Source organism: Parus major, chromosome 18, assembly GCF_001522545.3.
Source record: "Parus major isolate Abel chromosome 18, Parus_major1.1, whole genome shotgun sequence".
Taxonomy (NCBI): domain Eukaryota; kingdom Metazoa; phylum Chordata; class Aves; order Passeriformes; family Paridae; genus Parus; species Parus major.
The window spans coordinates 6,087,987-6,110,427 of NC_031786.1; the positions used below are offsets into that span (position 1 = coordinate 6,087,987).

General features: G+C 52.6%; 3 protein-coding genes across 8 annotated transcripts in view; 2 read left to right on the plus strand and 1 right to left on the minus strand.

Moving 5' to 3' along the window:
• Positions 1–282: 282 nt before the first annotated feature.
• Positions 283–10,048, plus strand: SLC9A3R1 (SLC9A3 regulator 1). The gene is made up of 6 exons (XM_015646014.2): positions 283–740; positions 6,680–6,841; positions 7,555–7,708; positions 8,234–8,274; positions 8,772–8,870; positions 8,988–10,048. The coding sequence occupies exons 1-6, from the start codon at positions 348–350 to the stop codon at positions 9,150–9,152; spliced, it is 1,014 nt and encodes a 337-aa protein (XP_015501500.1). The 5' UTR covers positions 283–347; the 3' UTR covers positions 9,153–10,048.
• Positions 10,049–12,524: 2,476 nt separating this feature from the next.
• On the minus strand, positions 12,525–15,954 carry NAT9 (N-acetyltransferase 9 (putative)). Of its 3 annotated transcripts, none has more exons than XM_015646015.3 (6): positions 15,566–15,954; positions 14,777–14,886; positions 13,708–13,842; positions 13,426–13,485; positions 13,158–13,252; positions 12,525–13,071 (listed from the first exon to the last, which is right to left on the minus strand). In XM_015646015.3, the coding sequence occupies exons 1-6, from the start codon at positions 15,640–15,642 to the stop codon at positions 12,844–12,846; spliced, it is 705 nt and encodes a 234-aa protein (XP_015501501.1). In that variant the 5' UTR covers positions 15,643–15,954; the 3' UTR covers positions 12,525–12,843. The 3 variants fall into 3 exon arrangements, with proteins under 3 accessions (XP_015501501.1, XP_015501503.1, XP_015501502.1); XM_015646017.3 differs by having other exon boundaries at positions 15,330–15,952; XM_015646016.3 differs by having other exon boundaries at positions 15,253–15,952.
• Positions 15,955–16,341: 387 nt separating this feature from the next.
• Positions 16,342–22,441, plus strand: part of TMEM104 (transmembrane protein 104) — a 44,193-nt gene continuing 38,093 nt past the window's right edge. For 2 of the 4 annotated variants that reach the window (XM_015646029.3, XM_015646032.3), the window contains exons 1-4: positions 16,342–16,442; positions 17,647–17,771; positions 19,611–19,732; positions 22,197–22,278. In XM_015646029.3, coding sequence (XP_015501515.1) covers positions 17,727–17,771; positions 19,611–19,732; positions 22,197–22,278 — 249 coding nt within the window. In that variant the 5' untranslated portion in view covers positions 16,342–16,442; positions 17,647–17,726. The other 2 variants (XM_015646031.3, XM_033518678.1) reach the window with 2 other exon arrangements.

Here is a 22,441-nt window from a genome sequence, read left to right on the forward strand (position 1 = left end):
GCGGAGGTGGCTGCGGGGGACGGCCGAGCATTACCGGGGAGCGCTGGACCCCAGCAGGGAGCGGCCCGACCCGGAGGCGCCGCGCCCAGAACGCCCCACACGGGGCGAGAGCTCATTTGCATACCCTCAGCACGTATATTTACATAGCCACGCCTCCTAATTTACATAAACGCGCCCACCTATTATCCTTATTTGGCGGGCATTATCCCATCGCGCTGTCCCATTGGCGGCCGCCGGCCCCCTCGCCCCGCCCCCTATATAAAGCGTGCGGCGGGCTCGGTGCCGCGCAGTGCGCTGAGCGCGGCTGGCGGGACGGGCACGCTGCTGCTGCCGCCGCTTCCCTCGCCATGAGCAGCGGCGCGGGCCCCGCTGCCCGGCTGTGCCGCCTGGAGCGCGGCCCGGACGGGTACGGATTCCACCTGCACGGCGAGAAGGGCAAGCCCGGCCAGTTCATCCGGCTGGTGGAGGCGGGGTCGCCGGCCGAGCAGTCGGGGCTGCGTGCTGGGGACCGGCTGCTGGAGGTGGACGGCGAGAACGTGGAGAGGGAGAGCCATCAGCAGGTGGTGGAGCGGATCCGTGCCGCCGCCGGCGCCGTCAGCCTCCTCGTCGTTGACTCGACGGCCGAGGATCAGCTGGCGAAAGGCGGCGGGGCGGGTGCGGAGCCGCCGGTGGTCGGTGGGCAGGCGGCCCCGGTGCCGGCCGAGCCCGCGGCGCGGGAGCCCAGCGGTGGCGAGCAGCGGGTAAATGAGCGGCCGGGGGACTGAGGCTGGGAAGTTTTCGGGACACAGGCTGTTGTCCGAGGAGGAGGGGTCGCGACTGGCCGCGGTCGTCGCCGCCTTACAGGCGAGCGAGAGGGAGCCGCTGCCGCCGCGTCTGCCCTGGGCGTCGTGTGTGGTTTCGATCTCGATTCTTTCTTTTTTTGCTTTGCTTTAAGCGCAGCTCCCCAGAAGCCCCGGGTCCTGCCGCGCCCGACCGCTTTGCCTTTTTTGTTTTAAATATTTTTTTTTTCTTAATGGTCCTGTCTGCCAGCTGTTTCAGTGACGGGCAGGGGCAGGTGGGCACACGGGGCTGCTTGGACCCATAACTGAGCCCGTTGAGTCCTGTAGCCCTTCAGCCCATCCTTGTGTGCGGGAATGGTAAAACGGGGTGAGAAAAGCAACAGGGCCAGCTTTGACGTGCAGCTGAGTCCAGGACTGGACTGAGGGCGACTGTCACTAAACCACCCCAAAATACAACAAAAACCCTTGGCAGAGGGTGTTTTTTGGGGCTGAGACTGCAGGTATTGGTGGTGGTCACTCCTGCTTTGAGTGTGTTGAGGCTCTGCTGTGGAATGGAGATAGCAGAGCCCTTCTCGGGCTGGGGGCTTTATCTTGGCAGTCAGTCCCCACGGATGCTTCCTAACTCAGGAACGTCGGCCTTAAACACGCGTGGGAGTGAGCAGTTGCACAAACAAAGTGATGTAGAAAGGTGAGGAATTGAGAAACAGCTGACCTTTCATGCCCCAAGCGGTTCCTAAGAGACGCTCTGGGAGATAATGCTGCTCTTTATTTACCCAGCAAAGACGTGTTTGTTGTTACAACAGGCATGTGGATGGCTTCCTGGGCAGCAGCCTCTTGGTGTTCCCAGTGTGAAAATCCTTCTGGGGAGATCTTATGACCTTTTCCCAGAGAGGTTGGTGCAGTGGAGCCTTCCCAGTGTTGATGCTGAGCCCCAGGAAGACCTTGGTGTATCACTGAGCTGTTGACATGCAGGGTTTTGCTGAGGATTCAGTGGTTTTGAGCTGTGTCTCCTGTTGGACTTTATAGCCTTGTTCCAGTTCCCCTGGTTGGGCTGATGCACTGCAGGCACAGCTCTCATCCCAGCCTGGCTAAAACATCACTCCAGCACCTCTGTGATTACTTGGGTGGAAACAGCCAATGCTGTATCCCTGTGCTGTCTCTCTTGCTTGCTGTCCCCTGTATCCTCCCATGTCCCTTGTGAGTGGCCCTGTGCTGGGCTCTGGTGCTGCCCCATGCAGGGAGAACATGCCTGCTTTCCCATGTGTCACAGTGCCAGTGGTGCCTCAGGGCTAGCAAGGCCCTAGTCTGTGCTCTGCTTTCTGCTCCCAGACCTCTCCATGGGCTGGGAAAAAATAAAAGGGATTTAGTTTGATTTCACCTGAGTTGTTAATGCAGCTCAGGTGAGTCCCCTGCCAGGCTTGGGGGCTGAGGATGTGTGGTCCCCAAAGAGGATGGAGCCCTCTCATGCTGTGGGACCACTGCCTGCTCACTGTGTTGGCAGGAGTGATGGAAAGAGCTTAGGAAGCTGGAGATGCCCCACAAGATTCTGGAAGACATCCCCAGCTGGTGATACCTCCTGGGCTCTGGGGGATAGCCTTGGCTGAAGATTCCCCACAGTCTTGGGGAGCAGGCTCAGGGCACAGCTCTCACACAGTTACCACTGGCAGTTTCTCTGCTAGTGGTTTCTCTCCTCACTAGAGCAGGAAGTGGGTGACATGGGGAGACATTGCCACAAGGCCCCAGACAGTTTCTCAACAGGTAGCAGCAGGAAATCTTGCAGCTGGGGGCAGGGCCCAGTGGAAGAGGCAAGTGGGTTAAGAGATCGCCCTGGCCAGGCACCCGTGAAGAGGGTGGGAAGATGCTGGGTGGGATGCTGAGCCAGGCTGGAGCAGGCAGGAAGGGATTTCTCTCTGGTGAGGCAGGAGCACACTGGTGTCCTGTTCCCAGACACTGGCCGGCAACTGGTGCTGGCTGCTCCTTCCCCCCGCAGCCCCATCCCATCACTGTGGATTGGTGGGATTCCCTGGGATCACAGGGGAAGTGGGACATTCACACGTGTCAGAGTTCTGTTTGCATTATTGGGCTGGACTTGCCTTTATTTGTTTAACAAGCCTGGAGACGCTCAAGAGCTGGGAGAGCTGCTTGTGGTAAGCAATGTTTAGCATCTCCCACCTTCCAGCAGAATCCATTCTCTTTCCAAACTGTACTGGGTCCTGCAGCATTGGGACTGCCAGGGGGCTCAGACACCCCCACAGATCCCTGAGGCAGTTGTGGAAGATGCATAATGGGCTCCTTTTTCATTCCTATCAAACCTTGAGTGTGCAAATGCCCCTGAGGCTGCAGTGGAGGTTTTGAGCCTCCCTGGGGAGCTGATCCATGCATCCATCTGCAGTGCTGAGCCAGCATGGTGACAGTTTCACACCTCTCAGGTCAGCCCCATTTCCTGGGACCCTGTGCCGTGAAGGTGTCCCCTCACCAAGAGCTGTGACAGTTTGTCTCCCCCTGTGTTTGTTTCCGGAGGCTTCAGCTGCTTGGGAGTGTCTTGAGAAAGTTTCATGCAAACCACACAGTGTTCCCAGGGCAGCACCTGGTGCTGCCAGCACAGTGCCCTGCTACCAGGGCAAGGCATTTACTACCAGCCCCAGGCTTCCCTCTTGCAAATTTAGTGTTAAATTAGAGCCCTCCCTGCCAACAAGGCTCATCCCTCCTTGTAAACCTGGGAGAGCCTCCCAGGGCTGGGTTTCAGAATATAACAGGGAGTAGTTCCCCTGGCATTGGGAGCATTGCACTGGGGTAGCTGGTGTTTAATTAGGAAATGAATTAAATTTCCTCTCAAGGCAGCTGCATGAAAAGCAGCTCCAGTCGAGCAGGACGTGACAGGGATGCTGCAAGGAGGCTGCTTTGCATCCCTTTTGTATGAAGCCCGAATGTGTGCGCCAGATTTTGGGACCCGTGTGAATTTGCTGGCCCAGGCATCCTCAGAGCTGTTGTGTTTCTCTGAGTAACTGGGAATGTTGCTGCCGCCAGCAGGCTTGGTGCTGCTTGTAGGGCTGCAGGGAATTTCCTGGGACTTGAGGCTTTGCAAGCTGTCCTGAAATTGCTATTGAGGGGCTGGAAAATGGGGAGTGAGTTCTGACATACTGTGCAGCTGGGGTCCCCACATCCCTGGGATTGCTGGTCCTGGCAGGTGCCTGAAGGTGCTGCAGAGGGAGAAGCATCTCCGTGTGCCCCAAATCCTGTTTCAGGGTAGGAAGAGCAGCGTGATGCTGCAGAAGTCCTCATCCCAAGTGGGCATTTCTGCAGACAGAGGCCTCTCTGCATTCCCTGAGTGTAGAGGAGAGGCATGGGATGTCTGTGCAGGGGGCTGATTCCAGCTTCCCCCCCTGCCCTCCCTGACAGAGGTTGTGATTGCTCGTAAGGAGGCTCTGCCGGCTAATCCGTGTCCCAGCGTGGTGGGAGAGCTGCTGGCCGTGCAGGACAGGATGCAGCAGCTTAGAGAAATCAGGGGCATTTCCGCTGCCCAGCTCCGTAGCCACGGGTCTTCTCTCATCCTGGGTGTTGGCCCAAAACCCTCTCGCCTCGCGTTCAGCCCAAAGGGGACGATATGACCGCTGGAGGATTGGATGCATTTGTTTTCCTCTCTGGGAGGCAGAATGGTGGCTGCCTGCAGGGTTTCTGTGATTTGGGGAGGGTGCAGGCAGCCTGGCACACTGGGCTGGAGGAGCTGCCAGCTGCTGATGGAGGGATGCTGAGGGTCTGGGTCGTGGCTCAGCTGGGCTGCCCTCGTGCTGAGTGCTTCTGCCTTGGCTAGCTGCCTTTGCAGGAGCAGTGCCTCCCTCACTGCTGTGACCTACCCATGTGTCCTGAGACATCTGTCCACCCTGCAGGGCTTCCCATCCCCCCAAAAAATTCACAGCACCAGCATCTCAGGGAGCCCAGGCTGCCAGGGCTTTGTTGGTATGGGTGGGAGCAAAGCCCTCCCTCCTCCTCCTTGCCCGGGAGCGCTGCCAGTACCGCTTGCTGGGTGCTCCCTCTGGCTTTGTCCTGAGCTATCGGCGTGGAGTAACCCCACAGTGATGCCAAGGGCACTGGGAGCGTGGGTGCTCCAGAGCCTGAACCCTTTGCTCAGGGTCGAGCCAGGGCAGGGATCTGGGGAGGTGCTGCCTTCCTTCAGGCTCCAGCAGCTCCTGTCTTTAGCCCTTATTTTGGGTATTGTCTGTCCCCATCATTGTTTGGGATTTCTGTCTGGGTGGAAGATGCTATCACACCCTGTTGAACCTGCTGCCACCTGGGCATGGTAGGGATGGGGGGGGTGGAAGGGGTGAAGTCGAGAGGGTCACAATCCTCCACCCAGCTGGGGAATCCACAGCTGGGCTGTTGCACTGAGCATGTGAAGCTGAGACACGTGGAGAGCGAGTCCTGCATGCCGGTGCTGAGGCATCTCGGGATCACCTTCACTCCTGGCAGATGTGCTGGGTGCTGCCTGCACCTCCCTGCCCAGGGTGGCGGCCAGAATTGACCATGGAGGAGGGTGTTGTGCAAGAGGATGGGGCTTTATCAGGGCTTTATTGCAGTGTTTGGCTTAGCAGTTGTAAATGTGTCACCCCAGCCTGTGTGGGACCCTGTGCCACACCAGTGTGTCACATATGGGGTGTCAGCACCCCAGGGTCCAGGTTTTCCCTGCAGTGGCCAAAGGTGATTTCGTGGTAAGATGCATGAGCGGTGTGCAGGGGGCAAAGAGCACCCCGGTGCAGGTGTGCCTGACAGGGCCTGTCTTCAGTGATGTTGTGGGTACCAACACAGAATAAATCATCTCAGATGAAAGATTAAATACTTGCCTCCTTGGTGAGGAATATTCCAGCAGTTTGAGTGAGGTTGGCTGCTGGGAGAGCCCAACCAAAGCCCAGCTTCTGGTGGTCAAGGTGGGATCAAACCATTTTATATATAAATTGTAGAAGCAGTATTGGTACTAGGGTCAGAGCAGTTCTGACAGTGCCACAGGTGTCTGGTTCAGGTCACCTGATTCCTCTGATGCTTCCTGGACATCCCACTCCCTGCTGGGGGAGCAAAGGCAGTTCCTGTGTGCCAGACTCCCAGGGATGCTCTTGCTTCTTCCTGCTGCTCACTGTGTGGGGAGCTTAGAGGACACCAAATGGGCCAAGTGTGTGGCTGTGGCTGCCCAGCGGGGTTCCCCGGCTCCAGGTACTGGTGGATCCACAAGTCAAGATGAAACCAGGTGCAGATGAGCTAGGTGTTGTCTCTTGGAGAGGTGAGCATCCCAGTTGCATCGCCCAGTGGAGCTGGTTTTTGTTTTGCAGTCCTGGAAGGTCATGCCAGGGCATGGAGGTGCCTCAGCATTACAGCTGCTCCATCTGGGTCCTGCCCTGTGTGCCTCTTCCCTGCTGACAGTGACTGTGGGGTGCTCTGGGGTGGGGGATCTCCCTGACCCCATGGTTTGTGATGGAGAGGGGCTACAGTTGGCAAAGGGGTGATGGAGGGGACCTGTTCATGCCCCTGAGACCTTTCCAGTGGCCAAAGCTTCCCCAGTGGGACGGGGTGGAGTGTGGGTGCTTCCCAGCAGCCTGGGCTGTGTTTCCTCCTCCACCTTCAGTTGCAATCTTGATCCCAAAAGGAAGAGCGTGGTCTGGGAACACACACATGATAACATGTTTCTTTAATGTTTCACTGCAATTAGTGTTCTCTGCACCTAATTAATTAATTAGAGCCCAGGGACATAAGATGTTTGGCACCCTACATCCCATCTTGAGGTGTCAGTGCCCACAGATGGACACCCAAGGATGGTGTCCCTGCCACTCCAGCAGCTCTCTGGGGTTCCTGGTGCCACCCTAGGATGTTGGGGACCCCAGGAGCCGTTCACCCTACGATTGTTCCCATTGCAGGAGGAGCTGAGACCTCGGCTGTGCCACATGAAGAAGGGCCCAGATGGCTACGGCTTCAACCTGCACAGTGACAAGAGCCGCCCAGGGCAGTATGTGCGGGCTGTCGACCCTGGCTCACCGGCTGAGGCAGCAGGGCTGGCCCCCCAGGACCGCATCATTGAGGTGTGTGGGGTGAGGGGAGCTCTGAGGGGTCTCTCTGAATAGCTTGGCACTCCCTCGCATCCCAGTGCCTGGGAGACAGCTGCCCTAGGTCAGGAAGGCACGCAATGTCCCTGCTGCTGCTGCTGGTGACTCACAGCACAGCCACCCGACCTGCACCAGCCTGCAGGTCCCCACCCCGGGGTGCAGCACTGTGGAGGGCTGGGAATGAACATTAATTAGCTATCTGGGGGGTTAATTAGCAGTAGCATTGTCCCTGGGATGCCCCTGGGGTGGGGCAGGCTGGGGACAAGGTGCACGATGGTCACAAGTCCTGCTGTCAGGTGTGACCAGGGTGGGGATAAGCTCAGGTTTGTGCCAGTGGGATGATGATCCATGAGAGCAACGAGCAACTGAGCCCCAGCCCTGCTGCTCACCAGGGTGTGGTGCTGCTGCCTCTTCTGGGGTGAAGCTTTCTGGAGACCATGGCATGGCACAAGGGTCCATGTGCTGCTGGGAATTCCCTGCCAGCTTTGCCCATTCAATCCCATGCCAACCACTCAAAGGAAAATCTACTTTTAATGAGGTTTTTTTGGCTTCATTGCTAATCCCTGCAAGGCTGTGAATGCCTGTGGGAGCTATGGGGCGGCTGTGCTGGGATTGTGATTGGTTCCAAGGTGGGTATGTGATCACTCCATGGATGTCCCCCGGCTCCAGTGGTGATGTGGTGCCTGCAGGTGAATGGTGTGTGCATGGAGGGCAAGCAGCACAGTGATGTGGTGGCAGCTATCAAGGCGAGTGGTGATGAGACCAGGCTGCTGGTGGTGGATGTCCTCACAGATGAATTCTTCAAGAAGTGCAAGGTGGTGCCCTCAGAGAAGCACCTGACAGGTAGGCTGGGGACTGTGCTACTGGGAGGGGTTTGTGCCACTTCTGCTGGCTCTGTGTCACCTTCTCACCAAACCTAAGGGTGCTGAGCTCTGGGAGGTGGTCTTACCACCCTCAGGCCAAGCAGAGTCATCTGGCTTTGGTGTCTCCCTGCCTGGCCAAGGGCCTCATGCCAGGCTGGTGGGGCTGACATGGGCACGTTTATGGCCCTGGGTTGCACTTTGGCAGGGTTTATGGCTTGGGGAGCAAACAAGCATCAGCTGCCCTTTGCTCTCCTCTGTGGCCCTCTCCCCAGGAGGATGGGGAAGGGGGCTCACTGGGCTCCACATCACAGCTGCCATCATGGGGATGTGTCTGGCAGCATTCCCCTGTGCCACGGGGCTGGCTGCAGTGGGTGGTTAAAAAACTCAGGACCTGGCCACACCCTGGGCAGTGTTGTGTGAGCCTTGGCCATGGTACAGCCTTGGCTTGCCCTCCATTGGCAAGGGGTCAAAGCAAACACATCCTCACCTGATGCTTATCCCACAGGTCCCTTGCCAGAACCAGTTGCCAATGGTGATATAGGGAAGGTAAGAGCCTTGTCTTGATTTTAATTCATCTATGCCCATCTCCAGTCAGGGACACTCCTGTTCATGTCCCCTCTGCCCATGGGTGGGTGATACCACCAGACACCACAGTGGTCTCAGGCTGTCACTGGGAAGGGAACGGGTGTCCTCCAGAAAGGGGGGTGCTTGTGGTGTTGAGTGTCATGGAGGTGGCTGTTCTCCTCATCTCTTTTGCCTTCTGATGCTCCGGGGTTGGGAGCCCTCATGCTGAAGCAGGAAAGTAGAACCAAGCTCTGCAACTACCCTCCTTCTCCTCCTCCTGCTCTTGCTAAAGCCAGGGCAGTCAGGCCGGGGTTTAATCCTTCCCCGCCCTGGATGGGCAGTGCTAGAGGTATTTATGTGCCTGGAGTTTACAGAGGATTATGTGTGAGGAGGATGGCCCCCTGGATGGGACTTGCAGTTCTGGAGGCTGTTCTCAAGCCCCAGGGCTGGAGCTCACTCTCCCTCCCTGCTCCCCCCAGGAAAATGGTGGAGAGCCACGATCCAACTCGGTGTCTGAGAGCCCATCCAGCCCGGCACCACTGGCCGTGTCCCCCAACTCCAGCGAGACCCACAGCGAGGTAGGGCTGGGAATGCCGGAGGGGGGCAGTGGCTGGAAAACAGGAGCTGGGCTGAGCCCCCAGCATGGGGCTGTCCAGGGGACACACAGTGGGGCTGACACCTCCTCTCATCCCCAGCCTCAAACACAGGAGGGTGATAAACACCATTCAGCATCTGGCTCCCTCCTGGACCTCGACATCCCGCTGGCTGTGGCCAAGGAGCGGGCACACCAGAAGCGCACCAGCAAGAGAGCACCCCAGATGGACTGGAGCAAGAAAAATGAACTGTTTAGCAACCTGTAAAGGCCCTGAGGCAGGGTGAGGGTCTTCTAGCCCTCCCCAGCCCCACATCCACCTCTCCTGCACTCCTCTCCTCCCTGCCATGGGCTCCTGGTGGAGATGTGGGGCTGCTCCCTACCACCCTGACTCAAGTGCTGGGGTTTGGTGGCCACTGAGCATCCCTGCAGAGCGGTTCTGGGACGTGGATGCTGGGGGTGCCCTGTCCCAAAAGCTCATCCCCAGTGTGCTTCTCCAGCCCTGCCTTGAAGCCCTGCACACCCCGGTAGGCACAAGCAGGGGTTTGGGAGGGATCAAGAATTTGGGGTGGCCTGATGCCCAACACTCCTGGTCCCTACAGTCCCCACTGTTCCCTGTTTTTTTCCCATCCCAAATCCCATCTCCATTTGATATCCCCCCCCAAATTACCCTTTAACTGCAAAATATGAGGCTTTTAGTGTCTTCTCCCATATCCTATCTGCCCAGCCACTGACCACAGCCAGGGTGTGTGACCCTGACCTGGCAAGCTCCGTCCACAATGTCCCTCTGCCTCCTCAGCTGCAGGGAGGGGTGCAGGTGTCCAGCATTGGGAAGTGCCCATCACCCTGCCCTGGGGCAATTTTGGGAGAGGAGAGGGTGCCTGGAGCCAGCACAGCAAGCAATAATAGTCTCCTTTGCTCCCACACACTCCAGGAGACAGAGCCAATCAGGGTTTGAATCCAACACTGTTTAATTTAAAAGCTTCTTATAGACTTTTTTTTTTTTTCTGAAATAAGTGTTTTTCCAATCACTTTTTTTTTAAAACTTTATTTTGTGGAAATTCTTCCTGTGGGTGTTTTGTTTCCATGTGCTACAATCAGGTGTTGTTGTACTGTTGAGCTCAAGAGAAATTCTGTTTACTGGAATAAACCTTTCTGACTTCACAAGTCTGGTTTAAGTCTAAATCCTTCCAGAGCCTGAGGGGGTGCAGAAGGCTTGCTGTGGCCAGGGGCTTAGGGGAAAGAGAGGTAACTGGGGGACACTGGGCCTGGTTTGGTTACCCCTCAGCACCTGATGGGGACAGGTTGAGGGGGTTGGGGAGGCACCAGCTGGTCCCGGTGGGGGTTAATGCCTCAGGGTGATTAATGGGCTTTAATCCCCTGGGGAGTGCAGGGGAAGGGGGGAGGGTGAAGCAAAGCTCTAATCTGGGTCTGCCAGCTGGGCTGGAGGGCAATGGCTCTGTTGGGGGAGCCCAGATGTGCCCCCAGTCCCTATAGGGGTTTTTGGGATGAGCCTGGGTTGCACCTGAGTTGAGGGAAGGCAGGGTGAGATCCGTGAGAAGAGGGGTGCTTGTCCCTCTGAATGAATGGACGTAGCCCTGGGTGGCTCAGCAGGACAAGGCAGGGCTGTGCATTGCCTCTGTCTGGTATCTTTGCTTCCTCCCTTTCTGCACACTCTTGTTTTGTGCTCCAAATCTGCAAATAAACTCTTCTAACCTGAGCACAGAAATGGTCACAGATCTTTGCATCTCAAATGACACCAAGTGTAAAAGTGCCACCAGATTTCCAGGGGATGTGCAGGCTGTAACTTCCCCCTGGAAAGCTGGGGGAGCCCATTCCAACCTGTCTTATCCTCCAAAGACATGTCCTCTGAGGGAAGGTGAGCCCCCATCCTCTATTTTCCCATCCTCATCCCATTGGGGCAGCAGGACACTCCTACCTGGCATGGATGCCACAGGGTGGGGCAGCCCATGCAGGCCAGGAGTGGGGGGCAGCCAGTGGGTCCCAGCAGCATCTTTTGCTTCTTGGCCTGCTCAGTGCAGCTGGGCACTGGTTCCCTGTGGGAACCCTGTTTGAGCTGTACTGGGACTCTCCCCCCAGCCTTTGGGGCGGGCTGAGCTCCAGGACAGACCCAACTTTGTTTTGGGTTGCCAGGGAAAGGCTGTTCCCAGCCGCCTGTGGAGCCGGGGCAGCACCGGCATTGCCGGGGACCGGGGATGCCAAGCGGGGCCCTTGCTGGCTCCAGAGCAACCAGCTGGGCATGGGGAACTGCGACAGGAGATCACTCTGCCCCTTCCCCCTGGCAGCAGAGGCTAAAAGAAATTATTTTTCCCACCTTGGTCGGGTTTTAGGGGAGCAAATCCCAGCCAAGCTACATCTCTCCTGCCAGTTTGGCTTTGCTCCTCTGGCAGAGGGATGAGATGCTTCATGGAAGGAGCACCAGAGCCAGCAGTTCACCCAGCAGGTTCTGCAAATCTTGTTCTGGAGGACAGAATCCATTTCTGCCTGCAGCAGGTGATGAGGAGCAGGAGGATTAGTAGCCCTTGTCATGGTAATCCCAGCGGGAAATAGAGCTGCTCTTCACTTTATTACCACACAAAGCTTTCACTACAACTAAATCCACACTAAATACTCGTTTAAAATGCCATGATACACTGCTCCCACGCTTGGCTTTAATATTAGTCACAGGAATAATGTATTTACATTAGCTAAAATTGGAAAACTAAAGCCCCCAGGCCCTAAAAATACAGGCACGGCAACACTAAAAATTCCACAGACTGCCAATCTCCAAAACATCCTTGGGCAAATCTGAAAGTTATTACCTGATCCTCCATTACTGAAACAGATAATTTCTGGTCTAGGGTTAGCCATTAAAGCTGCTGTTACAATAGGAAAACAGGAGCATCAGTTATCCTTCTTACCTTCTGGCTTCTCCTCTTAGCAGCTTTCCTGCTGTGGACAGTGTGTGTGTGTGGACAGGGCAGGAGGGGTCAGGCTGAGTAACTGCACAGGGAAGTTTGTCCAGTGGGAGTCAGGCAAGTGCCTCTTTTTCATCCATGGATCTCAGATCTACTGCAGCAGAGGCTGGATAACTCCTGTACTAATATATCTGCCTAACATATCTGCCCACCAGTAAGAGATATTTCCCCCACATTCATCCTTATCTTTATGGAGAGCAGAAAATGGAGTCTCCAGGCTCAGCAGAGCAAGTCCTGAGCTGGTGGAAGAAGTTCCTGTCTCCTTTCAGTATGCTCTCCTTGCTTTCATCAAAGCAGCCATGGAAAATGAAGTGCAACAGCACTGCTGGCCTGAAGTTCTCAGATCTGGAGCACAGCCCTGAAGCTAAAGGGGGTTTGCCTCAGAAGTCTCATGCAGATCTCACCCTCCTCATCATGGTGAGGCTCAGCTCAAGTCTTGATCAGCCAATATCAACAATTCCCATCACATTAACTTGCCCTTTGTTTGTGCTCACCCACATCTGGGCTTCTCCCTGCCAGGATCCAGCAGTGCCCCTCTGCAACCTACCAGACCCCAGGAAACTGGGTTGAAAGAGTCTCTGCTGTCCTTTACAACTTCTAAACCACTTCTTGAGCTGCCAAAGAGAACAGCTGAGCCCCATGTAGTGCTCAGGCACCTCGGATTGTTGTGATTTTTTTTTAAATTTTATTTCAAGAATAAAAAAGACTGAGCTGCCAATATATGAAACCTGCTTGTTGATGAGTCCTGATTTAAAAGCAGTGGGAGAAGTTTCTTCTTGTCCAGGAATCAACTGCTGGTGATTTTAGGCTCTGTTGGAACAGCACATCAAAGTCAGAGTCATTCATAGCCAAACCTGTGAGTTAGTGGCTGTTCCCAGGTCCAACTTTCAGGCAGTAATCCTGGCTGGCTGAGCAAAGTACAAAGTTGATAAGATGACAAAGGAGCTGAAGGAGACAGATGAAAATAGTTCCAATGTTGGCTCATTGGTGTCCTCCACACCCAGAACTTGCAACAACGTCCAGATTCTCCCTGGAAACCCAGGTGGTGTCTGGAGGTGTCTGCCAGGTGTCCAGCACCCCAACTGGCTGTTGCAGCTCAGCGTAGCTCTTCTTCTCCACGTGGTTTGTCTGCTCCAGGAGCCACTGTCTCTCCTGGTCACTGACATCCAGCCTCAGCGTCACCTCCTGGAAAATGCTGCTCACAGCAACCTGCAGCACACAGAGAGAAAGCAGCTCAATCCCAGCCACAGGGCAATGCTGCTCATATTCTCTGGGGAAATGGGCTGCTACTGCACCTCCTTAAAGTGAAGCTTTTTGAACATGCAGATGCTGGCTTCATTATCCTGACCAATCTTAGCCTCAAACTTGGTGATCCCCAGTTTTCTCACTCCTGCAGGAGAAATCAGAGAGAGAGGCACTTCTATTATATGTCACATCTATAAAAGCACAGGACTCCAGTTGTGGGGCAGATGCATCCCTTACTACCCTGCTTGTATCACTGGAAATTTTGTGCTGCCAGATCCCAGCCCCACCACACCCCTGTTCCCATGCACTGAGCCTCACCATAGGCCATCATCAGCAGAGTTGCCTCCTTGCCAAACCCTCTGCCACGGAAGCTGGGCTCTGAAAGAGACAGCAGAGTCAGCATCCAGTTAGGGGAGAAAAACCAGCCACACCAGACACTTCTCAGAAGAGGCTGTGACCTGGACACACCATGGACTGATCAGGGCTGAATAGCCAGGGTAAAGTATGAGAAAAAAAAGCTGATGCAGGAACATCTGTCAACATCTGTCTGCAGCACACAGCCACAGTGACAGAGCCCCAAGCTATGAAGCAGAACTTAACCTGCAATCATGATTTCAATCTCGCCTACAGTCGGGTCCTCAGTGTTGTTGAGGAAGAGATTCACATCCCCCACCATGGAGTTCTCCTCCGCCTGCCCAGGCCAGCGCTCCGAGTCCAGCACAATGAAGGTACACTCTGGGGAAAACAAGAATGTGGCAGCATATTCAGAGTGTGCTAATAATTATTCATAAATTACCAAAGAATTAAATTAAAGGTGTGTAATGGACAGGGGAACAAGAGTTTTCATGTGTTAACAGCAAGGAAGAGTTAATAATTTGGCTTCCCACACCAGGTGTGCCTGTTCCCACCTGCAGAAATGAAAGAAATACTTGGAAAAACCTGTTGTGAGGGTGACACAGATACCAAGACTAGAAACAGCCTGTGAAAGAAGGGGAAAACTTTCTTCCCATGTCTGAGGTCTCTGTGCCTTGTCTTACTCAGCAGGAAGTTGGGCCAAAGAATTGTTTGATGCAAAAGAAACTGAGACTGAGTGATTCACCTGGTCCATGTTACTGCTGCTCTGAGTAAGGTTTTTGATGCCACCTAAGACAAATGCTCCAGACTGAAGTCTTTGCCAGCTTCAGTATTTTCCAGCTTACTAAATTTCTACCAGGCTTTTATAGGCAGTGATTCATTACCTGTAGGAGAGTCAGGGAACCAATTCAATCAACACACCTCAACCAGGTGGTCATAAAATAATTCAATTTATCTAGGAGAAATACAACCTGCTTCCACCTTTTTTCAGCAATCAGACCTGGGGAGTGTTAGCTGTGCAGGAGTGATGCTTAATGTTTTTTAGCTCAGCACAAAGTTCTGTGCAAAATGAATCACTAGTCTCTGGGAAACTGCATAAAAAGGACACAAACAGCTTGAGGAAGTGGACATTCTCCACTTCCCTGAATATATACCAGCTGTAATGAGAAAAACAGTTCAAGCTGTTGTAGAAAATCTCACATCCCCTCTGGTTTAGGGGAATGCACTCACAGGGCACTTCCAGCTCATTGTGGGTCCTTCTCAGAGTGGAAAGGACCATTCCCACCCTCCTTCAGAAAGCATTCCAGATGCTCACTGTCAGCGTCCTCCTGCCAGCTGCGCTGCATTTCATACTCCTGCTCCAGGCTAAGGGGCTCCGAGGCTGTCAGTCGCTGCAGCTCCTCCGACTGCATCCACTCGTGGTACCTGGCAATGGACCGGGCCCCACATCACTGCCCCAGCTGCAGCACCAAAGTTGGATCCCTCCCAGTGCTCTAGGGGTCAGGGCATCACAAAGCAGCTCTGAAAACACCAGCCCGGCTTGCGTGGTGACTTAAAATGTATCCACAAGCCTCTCTCCCTTATGTAATACACCACTCTGGAAATTTAGGAAGTTTGCCCATCCTGTGGCTTTGTCTGGAGTGCCCAATGCACACCTGATGTTTTTGAGTTCTGGTGCATTTCATCCTGAGCGACACTGACACAGCACCTCCTGGACACTGACAAAACACTAATGCTTTGTTCTGATTTACTTTACAAACTGTTGGCACGCCTAATTTACCAAACATCCACCTGGCTTTACACGAAGCTTTGCTCTTCCTGCATCACCAGGGAAAGACCTCGATGAAGAGAGTGCTGTGTTCACTCACAGCCAGGTATTTCCAGTGGCACAGGTGAGGTTCTCCCTGACAGCAGAGCTGGCACAGAGCACAGTCCTGGCAGGGCTGGTGCTGCCGGGCACGGAGGACACCTCGCTGATGGATTCACAGGGGGAAGCGGGCCATGCAGCTGGCAGACAACACCTTTCCTGAACCCAACACCGTCCTCAAGGGGAGAAGCGGATCAGACCATGCAGGAGGGTCCGAGGAAGGCATGGAGCACGTACCGGGGCACGTGTGCCGAGGTGTAGGGCACCAGCGTCACCTTCTTTCCTCGCAGCACCGTGTCCTGGTTAATCTTCATGGCCTCTGCACTGAGAGAGAGACCCAACACCCCACTCGTGTCTCCGGCGAGGCCAGAGGATGGGCCAGCGTGGCCTGGCGCCTTTCGGGAGCGAGAAGCAGCTCTCACTGTCCGTATAGCCCAGGTCACACCAATATCCCCGTATTAACACAGCCGAATCCCTGTTCCAATATCCCGACGGGATCCCCGGGGCTGGGGGGCACCCGGGGGACCCGAGACTGAGGGGAATCGGGGCGGGAGGTCACGTGAGCCTGCCTTACCCCTCCCACGCATGCGCAAAGATCCCGTTCACTCTGCTGCGGAATGAGTGACGTCATCCCTCCGCCCCGTGTGACCCCGCCCCTTCCGTGCAGCGCCCACGTCCCGCCTCCCCATGGCCCCGCCCCCATTGCCTCGCCCGTGGCCCCGCAAGGCTCCGCCTCTGCCTCTGCCCCGTTCCTCCCGTGGCCCAATCGCGATCGGTGCCGTCACCCTGTCCCCGCCTCTGCTCCGTTCCCGCTCCGCTCCTGCCTTTCCTGGACGCGCCCCTTTTCCGCACGGTCTCGCCCCCTCTGGCCCCACCCCATTTTCCTGCCACGCCTCTTTCTGGACCGCGCCCATTCGCGCTCACGCCCCTCGCAGGCCCCGCCGTGTCTCCGCCCGCTCCCCGCCCCTTACCCTCACCCAATCGCGGCCTGCGCCTTCGCCCCGCCCCACGGACCGGTCACGTGCACGGAAGGCCCCGCGCTCGGTCAGCGCGTGCGTTCTAAGTGCCCCCGCGCGGGCGGGGGCGGGGCTGCCGGCACGAGCCGCTGCCGCCGGTGAGGGGCGGGGGCGGCCCGGTGGGCCCCGGGCGGGACGCGGTCCGGGCCTCACAGGAGGTTTGGGGACAGCGTGGGCTGAGGGGTGGGGAGGGGCTCAACAGGCGGGGACAGGCCTGGGGAATGTCCTGATATGGGGGGCTCTCTGTGGGACGTGGGGAGTCCCCCTGGAGAGGGCGGGGGGGAGCACTGTTCCATCTGTGGGACGGTCCCGGGGGGAGCCAGGCCGGGGTAGGATCGAGGGGCTCTGGTGCCCTCGGTGGGCCCTGGGGTCGGTTCCCCCCGCTGAGGGAGGGGGCCTGCACGGGGACACGCTGTCCCCGACCGCGTCCCACAGTGTTCGTTGTCTTGCTGCTTGCTCTGTGTTTGCCAAGCTTGGCTTCTGCGTTTTGAGCCGAGGTTTGTTATAAAAGGTGGCGTTTGAACTCTTCCTCTGAGGCTGGTCTAGTTATGACCTCAGTGGGCTATACTGCCTGCATTCCGCATGGGTGTACAAGCTTATAACTGGGTTTTTTAGTTGAGTTCAGCTTGTGCTGATGATTTGTCCCAGCTGGTGTGGCTGATGAGGAGCACATTCACACAGAAGTGTGAAGCCCTTAATTCAATTATGGCTAATCATTGCCACTGAAAACTTCTAGGAAGCTTCAGTTCCCCCATACACGTCTAGGTTTTTTTGAAACAATTTAAAGCTTCCCAAATGCTTCTGCTTTGGAAATGTTGGTGCATGAAAAGCATCTTGGGGTGTCTTTTAATAGGTCAAATATTTTCATTTGTCTACTTATTTCTGTACTTGAATTTAAGAGGAGTGATTTTAGGCTGGTTTTTTGATTTGCAAGAGGCACATGTTTGCAAGGAGTAGTAGCTGCATGAGAAGCAGCAGGTTGAGATCATCCTCAAGGCAGTAATTTTTCCTCTTGAGGTTTTATTTGTCTGGAACAGCCCCTCTGGCTGTTTGGAGAAGATGAAGTTTGGTCATCACATGCTGTGAAAGGGCAGGGCCTTTTGGTTGCTTTTCAACCAGTTTAACAGGTATGAAATCATCTCACAGAGTATTGAACCAAGTGGTGCTGGTGAGTGGGGTCTGTCTGAAGGGCATGATCCTGCTGAAATCTGTTCAAATACCAGAAAACTGATATGCCAAAGCTAACTTGTAAGTTCTTCCTTTTACCAGCAAAGATAACACAGTGTTATGATGTTTCCCTAGATTAAAGGTAACAGAAGTTGAAAACACCCTCCCAGAAATACGCTGCTGGCTTTGCTCTGGGGTTCCCCTCCCTCTCCAGGATGGCAGGTGGCATCACTGACACAGGAGAGCTTTACTCTCCCTATGTAAGTTCCACTACTTGAAGGTTTGGTTACAGGTTGTTTTTCAAAATTGTCTTTCCTCAGCACTGTGTTTGCAAGTCTTACTTCTTCATGGACATAACCTCAGCATTTCAGGAGATGATGGAGGTCAAAGGGTGGTTAAAGATGCTTAGTGTTTGTAGTTATATGGTTTTTTTTTACATCACAGATCACTTTTCTTAAAGTAAAGGGATGATGTGTGCTTAAAGTATAGGTCTAAAATTGCTAAAAAGAGCTTCATGTCCCATACCAGTGCTTCATCATTTTGCCCAGTTTTTTACGTTTTGTTAATGTTTTCATCAACCCAAATTGTCATTGGCATAAACAGGGGGGACTGGGACATTGAAACTTTCCCACTTTCTTCCTTTTTGTTGCTTTATATAAATATTTTCCTCTGAATTTCTCAAAGTTTACTTAGCTGCAGCTGTTACAGTAATTTGTTTTATACCACTTTGCTGAAAGTGAGTAATTAAGAGGTTTCTACCCTGTAATGTGGTGTCCTGTGCAACTGCAGGGCAAATTACTGCTTTCCTATATTACTGGAAATACTGGTTTTCATAGCCACAAGTCTTCACAAAATGTCAGCTTTTAAAAACAGCACTTTGTAAACACTTTTTTTTTTTTTTTAAGTGAACTCAATAAATTTAGAACCAGCCCTGAAATCTGTGTGTTGGATTTTCAATGCTTTAAAATTTTCATGTCCATGTTAATGATAAAATGTAGAAGAAATTAATATTAGGCTGCAGAAATAGGTCACAACTGAAAAAAATGGAGAAGTAAGACAGTAAGTGGGATGTCTGGACCCTCAAAAATTAATGTCACCTGATCTTATGTTCTTATGTTGTTATGCTGGTGCTGCATGAATTTCCTAGAGTAATCTCAAAGGCTGAGACTCCCCTCTTCCCCTAAAGATGTCTAACCAGGCTGAACCTTGCAGGCACCATTCTCATTTCTGCTTGACCAAAAGAAAATGATCATTGTGGGATGTTCAGCAAAAGATGAATTTGCTGTGCATATGCCAGTGAAGTGCTCTCAGGGTCACTGGGGAATAGTTCTCCTGATGTTAATTGCTCCATGCCCAAGAAAAGTCTGCTCATACACCGCTCTTTACTGGCTTTCCTCTGGAGGGACTCTGTCCTATATTTAAAAAAAACCCCCAAAACACTAAAGCACAACAACTCTGGCAGTTTTTGATCTTGAATTGAGCTAAATGCATAGTGTGGGGAGTCCTGTGCAAGTGCAGAGTTCTCTTTTGTCTCTGGACATTGGAAAAGCTCATTGCCACAGAAGATAAAATCTTTTCCCTTCAGGAAGTAAAATCCCTCCTTTAGAATATGTTCAGCCTCTTACTGAAAATAAAAAAATGTAAAATGGCAAGCAGGCTTTGAATTAGAATTCTCATTGGATATTTCCTGCTTGACATAAATAAAAGGTCCTGAAAGATACATAGTCATAACTACTTGTGTTCAGGTCAGAAAAAAAAGGAGAGACCCCAGCCCACAGCACAGACCTTCTGGTAGAAGGCAGTGATTTTAAAACAAACAAACAAAAAATCTCATGTGCTTTATAACTTTACAACCTAGAGAGAAAAAAATAATTTAAAATAATTAGAAAAATGGAAGGATATGTCAGTTTCTCCAGAAATGTGCTGTTACCCACATTGTTCTCTCTGGATTTCGGTTCCCTTCTCCAGTTATTTCTCACTGGACTTGTTCTCATCCTGCTGGCTCAGGGATTGCCCTCTCCATCTAAATCAGGTTTGTTGTGAGGTGTTTTGGATGATTCCTGGCATACTCTGATGCTGGATCATGTGGCTGATTGCAGGTTGGCCTGGTGTATATGTTCAACCTCATCGTGGGAACAGGAGCCCTGACCATGCCCAAGGCCTTTGCCACAGCAGGGTGGCTTGTCAGCCTCATCCTCCTGATGTTCTTGGGATTTATGAGGTAGGATGTGTGTGTGTCTTTAGGGGACTGGGAGGTTCAGCTGGGTGTGGACAGTGTAGAGACTTTTGCTGTTTTCCTGTGTGCTCTGTCCCTTTGCTGAGTGATGATTTCTGTGGTGGTGGTGTGGACCTGATTTAGAGGGATGTACTTCCTGACTCTCTGGTACATCCCATTTCCTGACTTATGGGAAGGACTTTTCCTCCAGTCCAGAGTCTTCTGGGATCTGTATCCCAGCTACCTTTTTGACATTGTCTTCATTATGGATACATTCCATGCTTACTTCTGTCACAGATCAGTTCCCCAAACACCAGCCAGGTCACAAGTGGCACAGGGTCAAGTCTTTGCTTTGTAATTTGCATATGTGTAAGTTTTCTCTTGGCTTCTGGCAATTCTCTCACAGCTGCAAGAGTGTCAGGAACACAAATTCCTGTATAGCCAGGCCTGTTTTAGCCCCTCCAGACCTTTGCTGCTCAAGACCTTGGAGATGGGCTCCTGTTTGTTGAGCTGGTTCACTGTGAGCCCCTGCCCAGGTTGCCTCCCTGCTGGAGCAGCAGGTGGAGCTGAAGGCTGTGGATACAGCACTGAATTCTAAGGAGTTACTGCTACAATTGCCATCTTCTGGTGGGCTGGGAGTCCCTGCTTGCTTCTTGCTTGGTTTTAATATAAAATAAAACAAAATTCTCTCCTAGCATTTGTACAAATGGACTTTTGAAGTGCCAGCTTTTTCAGTAACGAGCTCTGCCAGCCTGAACGTGCCTTTGGTTTGGAGACAGAGCTTTTGGGATCTGTTATGTGCTGCTGTTCAGGGACACTGTATGGTCAAATACTTGTGAGTGCCCCAGCTCAGAGGTGGGTGCTGCAAAGCCTTGGTAAAATGGTATCTGTGGTGTTACCAGTAACTGGGAGCTTCAGAAGCAATTCCTTTTAGTTACTGTCATAGAGTGACTTTGTGATGCTTGTATCCCCAGTCATGTTGTTTGTTACATATTAAGTTCTGCACCTTTAAAACTGGCTCTGAGAGTGAACAAGGGGAAAGAAGTGTCCAGTTTGTGTTGAGAAAGAGCCCTCACTCCCCCACATCCTGCTCCTGGACTGTGCTGTCTGCAGCAGGACAGAGCTCTCCTTTGCTGTTAGTTTTTACCTAGCTGAGGCAGAGAAGTTCCCTGGACTGTTTTTTATCTTTTTCCTTGAATCTGTTCAAACCTGCTCTGGACTGAAAACCCAGACAAACACAGGAGCTCATGCCTGTGGCCCACCAGGGCCTGGCCTTGGCACATTCCAGTGCCGGAGGGACTGAGACTGAGCGAGCTGGGCTACACCTCATGACAAGGACTTTTCTGGATGTGCCATCTCTTTGAACAGCAGGAGGTTTTATTGTTTAATATTATTCAATTTCTGTTAAATAAACAGGTTTTTTCCACCTTTCTCTAAGGAAATCTTTTCCCAAACCAGTTGGGAAGGGGCTACTTGAATTTGCTTTCTGGTGGGACCCCATTTAGAGGTTTTCTCCCAAATTTGCCCTAAACTAGGACCATTAGTTTAAAAGCATAAATTAAATATGTGGAATTCAGCACCAGCAGACTGTCCATCAAGGTCAGCAGGACAGCACAAACCTCCAAATCTGTGCACCAGAACTGCACTGGATTAAGCTGAGAAGACACAGCTCAAAGTACTGCATGCCTTGGGAGCTCTGTTGCTTTTATTTTGGTGCTTGTGACTTCCTCATGCCCACTGGGTGCCTTTGGTGCAGGAAAAGCCTGGGCAGAAATTGCTACACAGGCCTCAGCACTTTTATTCTTGTAAAACCAATCTCTTATTTCAGCTTGATAGGTGAGTCCAGTTCCTGAAGTAGTGAGAAACCACTTTAAAGCCTTAAGTAAGATTGATTTATGGGGGTTTTAAAATTTATTGATTAATATTATAGGACTGGGGTCTCCCTGTCTCCCTGGACATCTTTTTCACTGGCCTCCAGTATTTGTCTGCATGTGTGATATGTGATGTGCTCCTTGTTCTTGTATTGCTGCTTTGCTTCTGATGCCATGTGTAAGATTCTTTAAGGGACCAGAGTCCTTTTCCATGAGCAAAGATTAGAACTGGGTTTGTCCTAGGTTCTAAAAAGAGGAAGGAAACTTGCTTTCTGGCAAAGGTCAAAGTTCTCTTGTTGCCTTCAACACACAGGAACACCACAAATGTGCCTTCCAAATATCTAAAGTGACATATTATATCTGAAAGTGTGTTATAGTTTACTGTATATTGTGGTCTTCTTGAACACCTGAATCTCAAGAGCAAAAGGGAGCAATAAACTGAGATGAAGCATTATCAAAAAGTGTAGAGGGAGCTGGTAAAAGGATTGTTTTGGTTTGTTTGTTTGCTCCTACAAACAGGTGGGAATTATTCTCCATCTCTTTTCAGGGACAGTTCTTGACTATTACTGATGATCTCAATTGAATTCTTCTCTCTGTAGCTACATGACTACGACCTTTGTGGTGGAAGCCATGGCTGCTGCAAATGCCCAGCTGAGGTGGAAGAGAATGGAAAAACGCAAGGTTTGTGTGAGGTTTAATTCTCCTTTTCCTCCTGTTGTTCTGTGCATTGGATTTTCCTGGCATTCCTCTGCATCTTTGCCTCGTTACTAACTCTAAAGAAATAAATTTCTACTGTACTTAACTTTGCCATATAAAATATAGCTGTTAGTTCCCTGTGGGGCTG

Excerpts from the sequence above, each read along its gene's own strand:
- NAT9 (XM_015646015.3), bottom strand. The coding sequence starts at position 15,642 with ATGAAGATTAACCAGGACACGGTGCTGCGAGGAAAGAAGGTGACGCTG. Across the intron at positions 14,887-15,565 it reads ACCTCGGCACACGTGCCCCG|GTACCACGAGTGGATGCAGT; the intron begins GTACGTGCTCCA and ends GTCCATTGCCAG. Across the intron at positions 13,843-14,776 it reads CTGGCAGGAGGACGCTGACA|AGTGTACCTTCATTGTGCTG; the intron begins GTGAGCATCTGG and ends TGTTTTCCCCAG.
- SLC9A3R1 (XM_015646014.2), top strand. The coding sequence starts at position 348 with ATGAGCAGCGGCGCGGGCCCCGCTGCCCGGCTGTGCCGCCTGGAGCGC. Across the intron at positions 6,842-7,554 it reads CCCAGGACCGCATCATTGAG|GTGAATGGTGTGTGCATGGA; the intron begins GTGTGTGGGGTG and ends TGGTGCCTGCAG. Across the intron at positions 8,275-8,771 it reads CCAATGGTGATATAGGGAAG|GAAAATGGTGGAGAGCCACG; the intron begins GTAAGAGCCTTG and ends TGCTCCCCCCAG.